General features: G+C 36.1%; 1 protein-coding gene across 1 annotated transcript in view; it reads left to right on the top strand.

The window, feature by feature from the left end:
• The window catches only part of Pgap1 (post-GPI attachment to proteins 1), an 80,157-nt gene that overhangs the window by 54,674 nt on the left and 7,842 nt on the right, over nt 1–17,641 (top strand). Inside the window, exons 16-22 of the mRNA XM_013029327.1 lie at nt 103–154; nt 831–897; nt 1,284–1,392; nt 2,777–2,815; nt 6,515–6,608; nt 10,969–11,059; nt 11,928–12,125. Of these exons, the coding sequence (XP_012884781.1) occupies nt 103–154; nt 831–897; nt 1,284–1,392; nt 2,777–2,815; nt 6,515–6,608; nt 10,969–11,059; nt 11,928–12,125 (650 nt within the window). The remainder of the gene's footprint in view (nt 1–102; nt 155–830; nt 898–1,283; nt 1,393–2,776; nt 2,816–6,514; nt 6,609–10,968; nt 11,060–11,927; nt 12,126–17,641) is intronic.

Below are 17,641 nucleotides of genomic sequence, written 5' to 3'. Positions count from 1 at the left end.
TAACTATCCTGACTGTAACAGGAAGGATTTGATTTTGTTTACTGTTTCACTAAGCAAGTAAAATTTTTTTGTTTTTGTTTTTTGTGGTCAAACCCCTATTAGATATACCAAGCTTTTAAAATCAATGTGGTAAGCAGGTGCTCCGGAGTCAAAGGTAAGTAGTATTGTCATTTGAAGAATCAGTCAGTGGGTTTCTAATTTTCGGTAATACTTTCCCTTTCATATATTTCTTGTATATATTTTATATGAAACATATAAAATATGTGATAATAGGAAAAATGTTTGTATTTCTAAGGGAACTATAGAACATAGACACTTTCTTTTTGCTTTTACTTGTCATGGGGCTTGAACTCTGGGCCTGGGCTTTGTTCCTGAGTTCAAGGCTAGCATTCTGCCACTTGAGCCATAGCTCCACTTCTGGTTTTCTGGTGTTTAATTGGAGATAAGAGTCTCAAGGACATTCCTGCCTGGGCTGGCTTTGAACCACAGTCCTCAGATCTCATCCTCCTGAGTAGGATTACAGGCATTAGCTACCAGTGTCTAGCTATACACACCCTTAATAGAATATATCTTAATCTGTTTGCATTTAAACATCTACTTTTAAAAAGTACTATATATCTTTGTTTTCATATAGTATTAATTCAGATTTCATCTGTTTAATATACCCAAATAGCTTCTATAGGTCTTAATAAATTCTTCATCATTTCTTATGTGATATAATCGTTGCTGTTTATGTTTCATAAAATTGGACAATTGTGTCATTAGTTAGGTAGCTTCTGTAAAAGTTATATAACATGATGAGTAATGCTTCATTTTTTGTATTTTAACAGATGAAATTACTAGTATCTACAAACTTCATATTCCCTGGTCTTACGAAGATTCACTTACCATTGCACAGTAAGCTCATGAGAGAATTTAACTTTGGTGTTTTTGAAAAAAGTAGATAGTCTGCTTAATTTATTTAAATGACTTTTACTAAAATATTTTAACTTTACTAAAATATTTCCTTTATCATCATGTCTATAATTTAAGATAACATATGGTATGAAATGATATAGAACTTAAGAACATGAACCCTTTTCTACTCTCTCCCCCATGTCTTAAGTCCTAAGAGGGAACATTGAAATAATTGTGATATGACTGAAAACATGGAGATCCATAATAAGATGTCTATCGCCTGCCTTCCTCTACTCTATTTCACTGTATTGTGTTGAGCATTGACTTAGTCTTGGATAGTACTGGCATTTTGTATTGGAAAATTGATATTTACGTGATCTCTTCAGGGTTCCATCCACCACGGAAATTTCTGTGAAACTTCATATTGCTCAACCAGAAAATGACAGCCATGTGGCATTATTAAAAATGTACACATCATCAGACTGTCAGTATGAGGTAACTCATATTTTCATAACCTTTAAGTATGAGTCAGTTACAAAATAAAGTAGAAATTTCTTTATATTAACAGTAGATAATGGTGATATGGAAGCCAATAAATATAAGAAATAAACATTTAAAATATTTTAAATAGATTTCAATTCAATGATATTACATTAAGCTTATGTGAAATATCTTATTTCTGTTCACTTGTGTTAAATTTTAAATAGTTGATTTTTTAATAGAACTAATTTTTTAAGGGTAAACTAGGATTGAGATTGTCAAAGTAATAGACTGTTCCTTCAATTAAGTTTCAGTTGGATTTACAGTATGAATTAATTCATAGCTCATGGATATCATTAATGCTCTGATATCTTGCAATCTATTGCTAATTATAAAGGGCTTTGTAGGCCTATATATTTTTTAAACTGCACCTTCATATTTCAATATTACAGTAATGGTGAGAATTAGACTACCAATTTGGCCCCAAGTACTTCTTGCTTTTAAAATGTCCATGTTTTACCACAGTGTATATTTTCAAGAAATGTCTCTTGAAAAAAGTCATGTTATCTCCTTTCCCCATACTTTCTAATATCCCCCAAGGAACCCCAAATGGTAGAGATAATTAATTAAAGATCAACTTTTGTTTGTTTTTTTGTCAGTTTTGGCTCTGAGTGAGGTCCCTGAGCTCTTCAGCTTAAGGTGAGCACTCTGCCACTTGAGCCACAGTGCCACTTCATGTTTGTTGGTGGTTACGTGAGAGTCTCATGGCCTGCCCATGCTGGCTTTGCACTGTGATCCTCAGATCTCAGACTCCAGAGTAGCTAGGTTTATAGGCATGAGTCACAGGTACCCAGCTAGATCAATTTATTTTTAAAATATTATTTTTTCTTAAAGTCCTATAGCCAGTATGATCTGTTTATTATATACTCTAGTTATTTAAATTCTTTTGTAAAGTACATATCATAGTATTAGCGGGTACTTGAAAGGGGTGAGGTGGGGTCAAGGGAAAAGGATAGATGAATGAAGAGGAGAGGAGGAGAATGCAGTCAAGAATCCAGTGTATAGCCTACACAATTAAGAGTGAGGGAAAGGGTGGATCGAGGAGGGATAAGTGAGAATGTTTAAAGTGGAGACATTGATTAAGATGCATTATATTCATAAACTGCTTTGTTAAATGACCATTCTTTTGGACAACTGCTTAAAGATAATAATAAAAAGAATTAGAATACTGGAAGGTATGAATGATTAAAACTATACTTGATACAATGGTATCAAGATACTTAAGAGGTACTTTAGAAGATTCTTTAAAATCATTTAAAAATTTATTTACAAATGTGTACTTAGTTTAATCAAATATGAATTAAGGAAAGTAACTTTTTTAATAATTGTTTTTAACTAGGTAACAGTTAAGACTTCCTTCTCACAAATACTCGGACAGGTAAGAGAGAGATTTCTAGCTGGTTGATTATTTATTGTCTTGTGACTAGATAATGAAAAGAGGTTGCAATCTTTTTCTGTAAATCTATAATTTAGCAGACCAGTCTTCTTAGCTGTTGTTACTGCTATAGCTGCTTATTTCTTCTATCTCTTTTTTTCCTTATTATTCTTGAACTTTAGTAAAGCTGAACAGCCATTCTTGGCCCACACAGATCATAGTTAGCCAATTCTTGGTTTAAAATGAAGCTTTTATTTTGGATTCTAAAAATGAGAGCCCCTACTAGTTCTCAAACTAAAGAGCTTGCCTAAATAAATGTCATACTAAGGCTTTTTTATTTCATAATACATTATAATTGTTGGTACAGTGAAATGTGTACTGTTACATAATTGAACATCTTCAAAAAGCTTTTTATAATGTACATGCTCAATTAGTACAAGGTAAAAATAATTTTATTGTGGATAATTATGAGCTAGATTCACATGTCTTATATCTGTAAACCCAGCTTTTGAGAGGCTGAAGTCAAGATGATCACTTAAAACAAAAGTTTAAGGCCTGACTGAAAAAGACCCTTATCTCCAAAAAATAAATAAGAAATGTGTTGAAATTAATTTGCACATATTATTCCAAAAATAATTTTTGAAGTAGTAGAACTGAAATATTATTCAGCATCATAAGAATTTCCAGAATATTTGGACATAAATAATATTTATTAGGAAACATAGTTTCCTAATAATGTGTTTCCTAATGATGTGTTATATTTTGTGAGCTCAGCATTGTAGTTTTTTTTTTACTTTGCCACACTATAATTACAATAAAATACAAAGCAAAATTGACTTAGAACATTTTTATATGCATTATCTCATTTGACTCTGAACAATCTGGTAAAACTGGATGTCAGTTATTAAATTTGTGAGCCTAACAAAATTCTGAGTTATTGAAAATTTTGTGCTAAATTATGTTGGGAGATTAAATGTTAGTTTAAGTTAAGTAACATCATACATACTTAAAATTTTCTAAAATGTTAAAGAAACCATCACTAAGAAAATTATCTGTTATAATAATGTGGAAGAATTCATTCTACAAGAAGAGGCAGGTACCTTTGGTATACTATAGTTAGGCAGAACTTACACACCAAATAGGACATATAATACTTTTGTTTAGATTCAAAGTATTTTTAGTCATAACGTACTAATATAAGAGGACCAGAGATGAAACTTTTTAAAATGTCAAAAAAACTTGTAACTAAATTCTTCTAAAATTTTTGGATGGATGCTATAGTAAAGAGGTATAATATAGCTTAGGCACTTTTAAAAAAGCAATACATATTTTGAGTGTTACTCACATAGTTACAGAGAGAAGAGGAATAAGGAGGAAATACTTAGAAGACTCTTTAGCCTTTGAATAGGTTATTTTTATACAATTGGTGTTTTTTTCTGATAGAAGAAAGGTGAAAATACATTCACATGTTCTTTAAACTACTCTTATTGCTAGAGAAAACAAAAAGTATACCAAGCTGGACATCGGTGCCTCACGCCTGTAATACTAGCTACTCAGGAGGCTGAGATTGAGGATTGAGGTTCAAAGCCAGCCCAAGCAGGAAAGTCCATGAGATTCTGTCTCCAATTAACCACCAGAAAGCAAGAAGTGATGCTGTGGCTCAAGTGGTAGTGAGCTTGCCTTGAACTGAAGAGCTCAGGGACATTACCCAGCCCCAGAGTTCAAACCCCATGACCAACACACACACAAATTATTTTCTCAAAAGAATTTTATGAGGAAGTGGCACTGTGGCTCAAGCGGTAGAGCACTCGCCTTGAGCTGTAGAGCTGAGGGACAGTGCCCAGGCCCAGAGTTCAAGCCCCACAACCGACAAAATAATAATAATAATAATAGTTTTGAGAAGTAGTAGATTATGTAAATGTAGAAAGCTCAGTGTTTCTTGATCTTTTGCTCTTAAAAGAAATTGAAATCTGGATCTTTTTAGGTGAAATCTTTTAACTTTTCAGTGTTGACATCTAATTCAAATCTAATTTAGTGATACCTTAAGTACCCGTGTGCATGTTATGGCCCTGAGTAACACTCAATGCTGTACTGGTGATTGTACTGGTGGACATAGAGATAAAGATGGGTGAAATAACTTGCCTAAGGCTTAGAGCTAGTGAGAAACAAAGCTTGAATATAACCCAGCAGTCTGACCCCGGACCATGCTAAGAGAAAGAGCCTTTGGTCTCCCCACTTTTAGACTCAAATGATCTTTCTGTTTCAGCCTCCCATGTGGCCACCATGCCTAGCTTTCCATCCATATTCTACACTACACTATACATTGCCTATTATGTCATCAGCAGGTAATTATGTTTGTATCAATAGGTAGAAAAACAACATTTTCCCTTTTACTCAGATTTTCCCCTCCTGTTATCCGAAGCTGAAAATTATAAGTCACAAGAATGGGCTGTATGCTTTTTGAAATTTTCTAATATCTCTTAATCAGGGAATCCATGGAGGAATTTGGGGGAGACCAAACTTTAAAAAAAGTTACACTGTATTTTGTGAAAGCTTGTACTTGTATAGATTTCATCAGCTTACCAAAGAGAGTCTGTTTGTCTTGTGTGTATGTGCCGTGCCTGGGGCTTGAACTCAGGACCCCCCGGTGCTGTCTGATCTTTTTTGTTTAAGGCTGGTAGTCTTCCACTTGAGCCACAGTTCTACTTCTAGTTTGTTTGGTTTTTGTTTTTTTTTTTCGTGAGGGGGGTAGTTAATTGGAGATAAGAGTCTCACAAAACTTTCCTGCTTCAGCTGGCTTTGAACCACAATCGTCAGATCTTAGCCTCCTAAGGAGGTAGTATTACAGGTTGAGCCACTAGTGCTGGCCAGAAAAAAAGTCTTTTAAGATTAACTTTCTTTTAAAACTGAACAGTAAAAGAAGTGCTGAATATACATATATGAAAATGCCATGAAACCTATTATTTTGTGTAACTAATATTCCTCAATAAAAGGAAAAAAGTACATAAAACATTTTGGTATTTGTTTTGTGCAGATTGGATGAACTTGTAAAGTAACCTCAGGCACTCTAGCATACTGATTATAAATTCAAGCAGTTTAAATTCCAGTTTCACCCCGGTTCCACTTTAGGGAAGGATTACATCTAAGGTTTGAAGATAACTAACGTGTCACCTTTAATATTATATGGTTTTCCTAATGAGTATATTTAATCTTTTAACTAATGAAAAGTTCTTTGATTGAACACATTTTACTGACAAACAAATAGAGAAGGTAAGTGATTTACCTGTTAATAACTTACCTGTTAACATTTGTAATTATGCAAGATACTTGGGCTCTCTATACCTGAACTTTTTCACCTGTATTTAGAGATAAGAACTACCTCAAAGAATTTTTTTGGGGGGGATAACATGAGATAAAGCATATAAAATGTTTAATATCGTTCCTGAAACTTAGTAAATGATTACTAAACAAGCTTTAATAAGCATTTTCTGCTCAGTTATATCTCTGAAAATTTACATGTTTCTGGCAATGCTGTATATTAATAATTTTTTTAGAGTTTTTATTACTCATTACTGGAGCTATCTTTGTGACCACTTCAGGAAAGGTACAAAGTGAAGAATATGTTTTCATTTTGTGTCAAAGTATATTTATTTCATTAACATTAGTATTCAGAAGTTGCCCATTAATTTACCTGTTTTCTAGGTAGTTAGATTTCATGGTGGAGCTCTTCCTGCTTATGTTATATCTAGTATTCTTCTTGCTTATGGAGGACAGTTATACTCTCTTTTCTCAACAGGTAAAGTGTTTATAATTTTTACATTATTTTTGCTATGAGATTTAAAGTAGAACAATGATAAGCATTATGTGTACATTTAAATAAATTATGTTTAATGAGACACCATAAAGGAATTATTAGTAGTAGCCACTACTGCTGTCCTTGGAAATGCCAAAATAATAGTGGTTTTAGGACCAGTCTTTTTCATATCTTTGTTTCCTTTACATTATTACCACTCACTGAAACCAGCATGGCACAGCTAATCCAAAGACCACTGTCTATGGTTCTGAGACCCAAAAATGACTAATATTCTCTTAATCTATCTCTTTTTTTTTTTTTAACCAGTGCATTTTTTTGTATGTGTGCCAGTCCTGGGGCTTTAATTCAGGGCCTGGGCCTATCCCTGAGCTTCTTTTTGCTCAAGGATAGCACTCTACCACTTGAGCCATAGCTCTACTTCCAGCTTTTTTGGTAGTTTAAGTAGAGGTAAGAAACTCATGGACTTTCCTGCCTGAGCTGGCTTTGAACTGGGATCCTCAGATCTCAGCTTCCTGAGTAGCAAGTGTTACAGGCATGAGCAACCGGCACCTGGCTTTATTTGTGCCATTTTTAATAGGAAAAATATTTTGAGTTTAAAGAAATGAAGCCTTAAAAATATAGCGCTGGGCACCTTTATTAACAGTCTTAAGTTCTTTAAGCTATTGGCACCTTTATTAACAGTCTTAAGTTCTTTGAGCTATTGGTTCCAAACGCAGTCTTTCCCCCCTTGATATTTCTTGTGAACAATTGTTTTGTACTTTCATGTTTCTCATTTTGGCTTTTGCTGATTACATCCCATGGTAAAGTTAAACATGTTCTTCTATCAGATCTGTTCTTTATAAATTAATGGTTAGAGCTATAGACTTAACTAAATTTAGATTCTCATCCTCTCACCCCACTCCACTCCTGCTACCACTATAACTACAGCAACAGCCAAAAGAGTTCAAGATTGAATATTTGAGTGACGTCCACTAGTAGGCATCCACTCTCCAAGCTCCTTCCCGTTATCCTGCTTTGTTTCCTTCCTTCCCACCCTCTCTTCTCTTTCCGCTACCTACAACTTCCACCCTTTCCCATTTCCATCTTTCATCCTTATTTCTATAGGTCAATACTTTATAATTACTTTATATATTTCTTTATTGTGAAAATACCGTACAGAGGGATTACAATTACATGAGCAAGGTAATGAGTACATTTCTTATCAAGCATTGTTACCTTCTCCTTTGTTTCCCCTTACCATCCCTTCCCATCCTCCCCTCCCAACCCCCCCCCCCCCGCACACTGTGCCCAAGTTGTAAAGTTCATTTTTCCACATAACGTCTTGTACATCTCATTGTTGCGATGGGTCCACAATGTGTTTTTTCCCCTCCCCTTCCCAAATTATACCAACATCAAATACAGTGAAAATAGGGGTTATACTGTGGGGAAAGGACATATAAAACGTCAAAGAAATCATCTTATAAATACATTAGAAACAATAGCAAGCAAGAAAAACCATTTGAGTTCTTATCTTGGGGTTCATTTCGCCTAACATCAACTTATCCGACTGTTTCCTCTTGTCTCAAACATATACTAGTTATTGCAAATAAGGGAAATCCTGGGAACTATGTTTCTTTGGGCCTGGCTTATTTCACTTAATATAATTTTTTCCAAGTCTTTCCATTTCCCAACAAGTGGGACAATGTCATTCTTTCTGCTGGAGGCATAGAATTCCATTGTGTGTATATATATCACATTTTCTTGATCCATTCATCTACTGAGGGGCATCTGGGTTGGTTCCATATCTTAGCTATGGTAAATAGTACTGCAGTTAAACATAGTTGTGCTGGTAGCTTTAGCATGATCTTGTTTGTGATCATTCAGGTAAATGCCTCAAAATGGGATTGCTGGGTCATAGGGGAGCTCTATGTGGAGTCTTTTGAGGAACCTCCATACTACTTTCCAAAGTGGTTGAACAAGTTTACACTCCCACCAACAATGCAGTAGGGTTTTTTATCTTATATGTGACTGAAGAAACCAGAAGATTCATGACTGAGAACAGAAGTTCTCAAGGGTTTGGAATCCTTAAGATTTAAAGACATCCCCTAGAAAATTCTGTATTTATTCTATCCATTTTATATGCTGGTGTCTGAAGTTTATTCTTTCCATTCTAAAGATCTTCTAACATATATAACCTTATTGAAGTTCCCTGGTTCGCCATTCTTTTTTTGGTGCCTAACATAGTATAAATCACATAGCAGGCACGTGATATAGACTGTATAAGTTCTGAGTATTAAGTCTAGATACAATAAATAGAATAATTGAGATTCTTTTTCCTGTAATATTAGTCTTCTGGCCTTCTGCCTATTAGGGCCTCCAGAGGGTGACCCACCTATGTTAGGCTTTCTGTTGTAGCTAGAATAGCAAGCGTATGCCACCTCAACCATCACTCCACTAAAAAGGGATCTCATACACCTTTTTTTCCCAAGCTGGCCCTGAACCATGAGCTTTCCAATCTCAGTATACCAGGTAGCTAAAATGAGCCAGTCACGAATACTCAGGAAATAATTGAAGTTTCAATTGAAGGGGCTATTTAAAAGGCATGTGCCAGGTTCAGAGAAAACAGTCAACAAGAGATGATAAATTTCTGCTAAATTAACAGCATCCATATAGCAGTTCTGAGTGCCAGAGTAAAAAAAAAAGCAAACCTAGAGAGCTATGGTAATGGGCAGTATTATTGGAGATACAGCTTTGGGTGTTACTGCCACTCTGCAGGAGAAAGGTGGAGAAATACATACTCTAGCTTTATTTCTTCTTACTTTCTTATCTATTAGTAACATCCATTCATTACATCTAAGCAGAAACCCATTTCATAAAACTGAATCTTCCAGAGTCAGAGCAAAGTCCAAGGTAGAAAAGGTTTATGCCGAGAGCTATAAAATGTATAGTACCATGATCAAATCTTTCCTATAGTATATTTAAAAAAAAAAAAACAGTTTCCTAAGAGCGTAAATTTTATTTTGCTGGGCAAAGGGAATAAGCAACGAGGCCAGAGATGGAAAAAAAAAGAGTGAGGCAAAAATAAATAGAAGCAGTCCACATATACCCTCTACCATTTCCATCATGCCAAATCCTTCAACTTTTATACTTCAGCATTTTATATAACTTCGAGTCAGTTTTGCTGTTCATTTTTACATGTTAAACTTTATTCTAGGGAGAGAAAAGTAACATTTAGTGTAGTCTGCCCAAGACCTAACTTTTAATTAAGAAATTATTCTGGGGCTGGGAAGGTGGCTCAGTGGTAGAGTGCTTGCTTCGCATGCATGAGGCCCTGGGTTCGATTCCTCAGCCCTACATACACAGAAAAAGCCGGAAGTGGCACTGTAGCTCAAGTGGTAGAGTGCTAGCCTTGAGCTGAAGAGCTGAGGGACAGTGCCCAGGCCCAGAAGCCCCACGACCGAAAACAGTCTGAAAAGTTCCTCAAAGAGCTACAAAACAACTTATCATTTCTGTTCTTAAGAATAGACTCAAGAGAAATTAAAACATGCAGTTGTGTAGAAACTTTACACAAATGTTCATGAATGTTATTCATAAAAGCCAAAAAGTGGAAATAATCAAATGTCCATCAGTTACTGAATAGATCAATGAAGTGTAATACATGCAGACAATGTGGATATGGCTCAGTGGCAAGCCCTTGCCTACCATGCTTGAGGCCTGGGTTTAATCCCCAGTATGCTTTAAAAAAGAAAGAGATGAGGTACTGATACAACATGGATAAATCTTGGAACATGCTCAGTAAAAGCTATGCATTCTATGACTCCCTTCTATATGAAATGCTCAGACTAGGCATATCTGTAGTGTTAGAAAGTAGGTTGGTGTTTTCTAAGAATGGGTAGATTAGAGTACGGCTGTTAAGGGAAACAAAGTTTGCTTGGAGGTGATGAAAATGTTGTAATTGATTGTGGTGATGGACACACAACAGTGAATATACTATAAACTAATGAATTGTATAGACTTTAAATGGGTGAATTATGTGGCATGAGAATTGTATTTAAACAAAGCTATTTTTAAGAGTCATTTGTGGAGATTTGTGAAAACAGATGAAACTTAGCCTTAACTCTCTGCACTTGCTTCACAAATGACTAAATATGTGCTGCCCTATAAAAACACTGAATTACAGTAACTTTAATTCTTGGAGAATAGTATCTGGTGATGGTAGTAAAGGCCTTAGTATTTTCTGACTTAAAATGTGGTTCTTAATATTGTGCTTCTTAATATGTGTATGTTGACTTTTGCAATACAAGATAAAATATATCTCATACTTAATAACTGTGAATTCTCTTGCATATTTTTAAATTACCAGGTTATTGCTTAGAATATGCTACTATATTGGATAAAGAAGCCAAACCATACAAAGTTGATCCTTTTGTAATTATGATTAAATTTTTATTGGGGTAAGTTTTATATGTCATAGTAATTTAATGTATCTTGCACATAAAACATTATATTTGAGCAAGTGGTAGCAAATACAAGACTCTAGTCTTGTCAGACTCTAGTACTGTCAATAAAACAAAGCAAATAAAACATTATGCTTGATTCCATATACCATAAATTATCATATCAGTTTGACAATTGACTTGTTCCATAAAATGACATTTTTCTTTTAGGAAAAGGTTTAGTAAGTACATCAATATTTGTTTTAAGAATACTATTTTTTCAAAAGTTATTACTAAACTTAAATATATAAATTTATCTAACTTAGGCTATAAATGTACAAAGACTTTAGTGTTTGTGAATGAATGCACACACATATCACTAGAGTATCTCAGATTGGCAAACAGATGATTATAAAGTATTCAGAAAACAGTTTCTCTGACCACTTTCTTTTAATACTGTACAAGGAGTATTTTAGATTGATCTCTCCTCCCACTTCCCCCACAAGCCTGGTTAATATGCTTTCCTAAATTTATTCACATTTTATATATTTTGGTTAAGAACTATTACTTAGATCTTTTATTCTGTCATTGAAACTAGCTGTTGACTTTCTAACTTGAAAAAAAGAATGTATTAGTTTATGCAAGAACCATTAAGAGTAAAGTTGTGTCAAGACTCAGAACTCATACTTGAAGATCAGTAGGCTTACTTGGAAGAAAAATGGCTTGTTTCCTTCAAAATATCAGGATTTGTTTTTCAGTATAAATAATAAATTGAATATGGTAGCTCTCTAAGGTATTTATTCTAGTGAATATTAAATCCTTAAATGTCAGTTGTTGGATTTGTGTGTGTGTGTATTTGCTTCATTCTCTTACCTTTTGTCCACAGGTATAAATGGTTTAAGGAATTATGGGACACATTATTATTACCAGAACTGGATGCTATTGTTTTAACCAGTCAGAGTATGTGCTTCCCCCTTGTGTCTTTGATTCTCTTTCTATTTGGAACATGTACTGCTTACTGGAGTGGACTGGTCTCTTCTGCATCTGTGAGACTCCTTTCTTCATTATGGCTAGCTTTGAGAAGGTAGGTAATAGGAATGACTATAAGCTTTCTTATAGCTTTTAATTTTTAAAAATTAGCTGGGTACTAGTGGCTTAACCTATAATCCTAGCTACTCTGGAGGCTGAGACCTGAGAATTGAGATTTGGAGCTAGCCAGGCAAACAAATCCTCAAGATTCTTATCTCCAAATAACCAGAAAAATGCAGGAAGTAGAGATGTGGCTCACGTGATAGAAGTCAAGCCATGAGCAAAAAAGCCAAATGAGAATTTAAGGCATTGAATTCAAGTCCTAATAGTACCACATTAAAAAAAAATAGGGCTGAGGATATATGGCTTAGTGATAAGAGTGTATGCCTAGTGACAAGAGGGCATGTACAAGGCCCTAGGTTTGATCCTCAACACTGGAAGAAATGAGGAAGGGAATAAGGAAGAGAGACCAGGAGAGAAGGGGAAAGGAAGAGAATAGAGACCTTGGTTCAGACTATAAGAAGTGGAAAAGAACTTGAAGAAAGATTATGTAAGGAATAGCTTAAAAATAGCTTAGGAATAGCTAAGAAAATAAATTATATATATATATGTATATTTGGGAGAATTGCTGATATTAGAAAAGGATTTTTATTGAAAGAGTACTGGAAAGTTGATTAATCTAAGATAATTCCTGTAATTATTATGTTTACATACATAGAAAGGCCTTCCTTTGTGTATAGAACTAAACAGGTTAGCTCTGACCGAGTAGTAGTACAAAGTGGAGAGAAATGAAGAGGAAGGAGAGGAAAAAAAGAAAGAAAAAAATTAAAATTGGGAAACTGAAAAGTGGAAGAAAGAGCTAAAAGTGAAAAAAATAGAAGATTTAAATAAAATAGCAGATCCTAAGAACACAACAAAAAATAACAAAAAGAAACAACAAACAAACATAAAAAAACTATCTTGGGGTTCATTTCACTTAGTATCATCTTATATGGTCACATATACATAGATTTTGACCTTTTCTGCTTGTCCTAGACATATACTAATCATTGCAGATAAGAGAAACCATGGGACCTATGTTTTTTTGGGCCTGACTTACTTCACTTAATATAATTATTTCCAAGTCTTTCCATTTCCTAATAAATGGGGTGGTGTCATTCTTTCTGATGGAGGCATAGAATTCCATTTTATACACACACACACACAAACGCACGCACGCACGCATGCGCGCCACATATTCTTGATCCATTTGTCTACTGAGGGTTGGTTCCATGTCTTAGCTATGGTGAATAATGCTGCAATAAACATAGTTGTGCTGGTAGCTTTAGTATAGTCTTGTTTGTGATCATTTGAGTAAATTCCCAAAAGTGGGATTGCTGGTCATAGGGGAACAGCAATGCAGTAGCGTTCCCTTTTGGCCACATACCCTCCAGCATCTGTTGTTATTAGAGTTCTTGATGATAGCCATTCTAACTGGGATGAGGTAGAATCTCAATGTTGTTTTGATCTGCATTTCTTTTATGGCTAGAGAAGTTGAGCATTTCTTCATGTGTCTATTGGCCATTCTTATTTCCTCTTCTGAGAAGTCTCTCTTTAAGTCTTTAGCCCACTTATTAATCAGGCAATTGTTTCTTTGAGGATTTGTTGTTGGGGAACTTAATTTTTTGAGTTCTAAGTATATTTTAGATATGAGACCCTTGTCCATTGTATGGCTAGTGAAAATCTTCTCCCAATCTGTGGACTTTCTGTTTATCTTGCTAGCTATGTCCTTTGCCATGCAGAAGCTCTGCAGTTTCATGAAATCCCCATTTGTCCAACCTTTCTTTGATTTGTTGTGTCTCTGGGTCTTTATTAAGAAAATTTCAGCCGGGCTGGGAAGGTGGCTCAGTGGTAGAGCACTTGCCTTGCATGCCTGAGGCCCTGGGTTCGATTCCTTAGCACCACATAAGCAAAAAGAAAAAAGCCGGAAGTGGCATTGTGGCTCAAGTGGTAGAGCGCTAGCCTTGAGCTGAAGAGCTGAGGAACAGCGCCCAGGCCCAGAGTTCAGGCCCCACAACCGAACCCAAAAAAAGGAAAAAAGAAAAAAGAAAATTTCAGCCTATGCCAAGGAGACCTAAGGTTTCTCCTATTCCTTCCTGTAATGTTTTCAGGGTGTCTGCTTTGACTCTTTAGTCTTTGATCCATTTGGAGTTGGTTCTGATGCTGGGTTATATATAAGGATCTAGCTTTAATTTTCTACAGATGTTTAACCAGTTTTTCCAGCACCATTTACTGAAGAGGCTGTCTTTTTTCCATTCTATATTTTTTTAGCTCCCTTATCAAAGATTAGGTGGCTATAGTAGGTCTGTGGGTTCATTTCTGGGTCTTCAGTTCTATTCCATTGGTCCTCAGGTCTGTTCTTGTGCCAGTTATTACTATGGCTTTGTTTTGAAATTTGGTATTGATATTCCTCCAGCAGTGTTCTTTCTGTTAAAGATTGTTTTTGCTATTCGGGGTCTTCTATTGTTTCATATGAATTTTTGAATGGCTTCTTCTATTTCATTGAAGAATGAGGTTGGGATATTGATAGGTATCGTTTTGAATTTGTAGATAGCCTTTGGCAGTATTGCCATTTTCATGCTGTTAATCCTCCCAATCCAGGAGCATAGGAAGTTTTTCCACTTCCTAAGTTCTGCTTTAATTTCCTTTTTCAGGTTTTTAAAGTTTTCATCATAGAGGTCCTTCACTTCTTTATTTGGGGGGGGGGTCCGGTCGTGGGGCCTGAACTCTGGGCCTGGGTGCTGTCCCTCAGCTCTTCAGCTGAAGGCTAGCGCTCTTCCACCTGAACCACAGTGCCACTTCCGGCTTTTTTCTTTTTGCTTATGTGGTGCTGAGGAATCGAACCCAGGGCCTCAGGCATTCAAGGCAAGCACTCTACCACTGAGCCACCTTCCCAGCCCTCCTTCACTTCTTTACTTACATAAACTCCTAGGTATTTTATTTTTTGTGGGGCTATTACAAAATGAGTTGCTTTCCTGATTTCAGCCATACTTTTCTCATTATTGGCATACAGAAAAGCCATTGATTTTTGAGGGTTAATTTTATACCCTGCTACTTTGCCAAACTTTCAGATCAGCTCAGTAGAGATGAGTGGAGTCCATGGCGTTCTTTAGATACAAGATCATGTCATCTGCAAAGAGGGAGAGTTGTACTTCATCTTTCCCTATTTGGATCCTCTTTATGTTTGCTGTCTTATTGCTGTAGTTAGGCATCCTAATACTAAATTGAAGAGAAGTAGAGAGAGTGGACATCCTTATCTCGTTCCTGAGTTGAAAGGAAATGGCTTTAGTTTTTCCTGTAGGTTTGTCATACACAGCCTTTATTATATTGGGGAATATTCCATGGATTCCTAGTTTTTCCAGAGCTTTCATCATAAAAGGGTGTTGGATATTGTCAAGTGCTTTTTCTGCATCTATTGAGATAATCATGTGGTTTTTATCTTTGCTCTTGTTGTTATGAATTATATTAATTGATTTCCATATATGAACCAGCTTTGTATCCCTGAAATGAATCCTGTGTGATCATGGTATATGATTTTTTGGGTGAGTTATTGAAGTTGATTGGCCAAAATTTTGTTGAGGTTTGCATCAATGTTCATCAAAGAAATGGGTCTATAGTCCTCTTTCTTTGATGAGTCCCTGCCTGGTTTTGGGATGAGGTTTATGATGGCTTCATAGGAAGAGTTTGGTAGTGAACTTTCAATTTCATTGAAGAGTTGGAGGAGTGTTGGTGTGAGTTCTGCTTTGAAGGCCTTGGAGAATTCAGCTACCTTCCCTCCACTGCTCCTTGAAAAGGAATGAGGATATCTTGTGTAGTACTCACACCTTTCCCTTGGTTTCCAGGCCATTCATGGTCTGACTGTCTGCGGTCAGCAGGATGAAGATTTCCATTCCTTGTCAGTTCTTGCTGGTAGTGAGCAGAATGCCTCTGGTGCCTTTGTCCTGGGCTCGTTCTCTCTCTGTTGATATGGTGGCTGCGGCAGCAACCACCACTGCTGCCATAGACACTGGCGAGTGCTAGAATCTGTCTCCTTAACCAAGCTGCCTGAATTATCCCTCTTTGACCAAACTCTCTGTACTATGATGGCACACTTGATGTGACTCTCTAGCCTTGGACTTTTCACTAGAGCACTAAAACTGGTTTTTATGTGAGAGCTTGTTGAGCCCCCAGCTTCTCCTCCACCATCTTCCTCTGCAATTTTCTAACAGATTTCTAACAGTAACGACTTCAGGCATTTGAGTGATCACAGGCTTCAAACAATGGAAATTTGTTCTTCTTATCAAGATTGGAGATATATGGTACAGGATCTATAACTAATGATCATCTGTGGCAGCATTTTTTTCCTTAGTTTAAGTATCAGCCATAGAATATCTGAATGGAAGAGGAGGTGTCAATGTGTTACAGATTTTAAAATGAAATATATGATTGCCTGTCTTTTATTTTTAAATACCTTATTGTTGACCCTATATTACTTAACATTAATAGACAGGAAAAGCTGGTGACATGCTTTAAATTCAGTTTCCCATTCCTGAAATGCTTAGGATAACAGTTGTTTTGGATTTGGATATATTTTGCATATCTATATTGACAAATTGAGGTAGGATCAAGATCATCATTTCATGTATGTTTTCTTTTTTTTTCCTTTTTTTTTTATTGTGAAAATACCATACAGAGGGGCTACAATTACATGGGCAAGGTAATGAGTACATTTCTTATCAAGCATTATTGCCTCTCCTTTGTTTCCCCTTCCCATCTCCCACCCCACCTCCACCACCCAAACCCCCTGCCAAAGTTGTAAAGTTCGTTTTTTGACATAACGACTTGTACATCTCATTTTTGCAATGGGTCCACTTGTATCCCTATTAAGACAATTTGTTTTTGCCCTTCCCCTCCACAAATTATACCAACATCATATGCGGTATAAGCAGGGGTTATACTGTGGGGGAGGGACATACAAAGCAACAAAGAAATTATCTTATGAATATGTTAGAAACAATCGCAAGGTCATGTATGTTTTCTCTATATTATATATATGAAACCTGCAGGTAATGTTACACAGTACCACCACCGCTTTTTTTTCTTGCACACAGGGCCTTGTTCTTGCTTTTCTTCCTCACAGCTGGTGCTCTACCACTTGAACCATACCTCCAACTTTTTGCTGGCCAAATTAAGATGGAATCTTTTGAACTTTTCTACCTGGGTTGGCTTGAGGTGATGATCCTCTAAATCTCAGCCCTCTGAGTAGCTAGATTACAGGTGTGAGTCACCAGCACCTACCTTTTTACAATATTCTTTGTATGCGTGTGCCAGTCCCCAGAGTTTAAACTCAAGGCCTGGCAGCTGCCTCTGAATTTTGTGCTCAAGACCAGTGCTGTACCACTTGAGCCACAGCTCCACTTGTGGTGTTGTGGTGCTTACTTGGAGAGGAGTCTCACAGACTTTTTTTTTTTTTTTTGTCGGTCGTGGGGCTTGAACTCTGGGCCTGGGCGCTGTCCCTCAGCTCTTCAGCTCAAGGCGAGTGCTCTACCACTT

This window comes from Dipodomys ordii, unplaced genomic scaffold (genome assembly GCF_000151885.1).
Source record: "Dipodomys ordii isolate 6190 unplaced genomic scaffold, Dord_2.0 Scaffold1, whole genome shotgun sequence".
Lineage (NCBI taxonomy): Eukaryota > Metazoa > Chordata > Mammalia > Rodentia > Heteromyidae > Dipodomys > Dipodomys ordii.
This window is presented reverse-complemented; position numbering and strand designations above follow the sequence as displayed.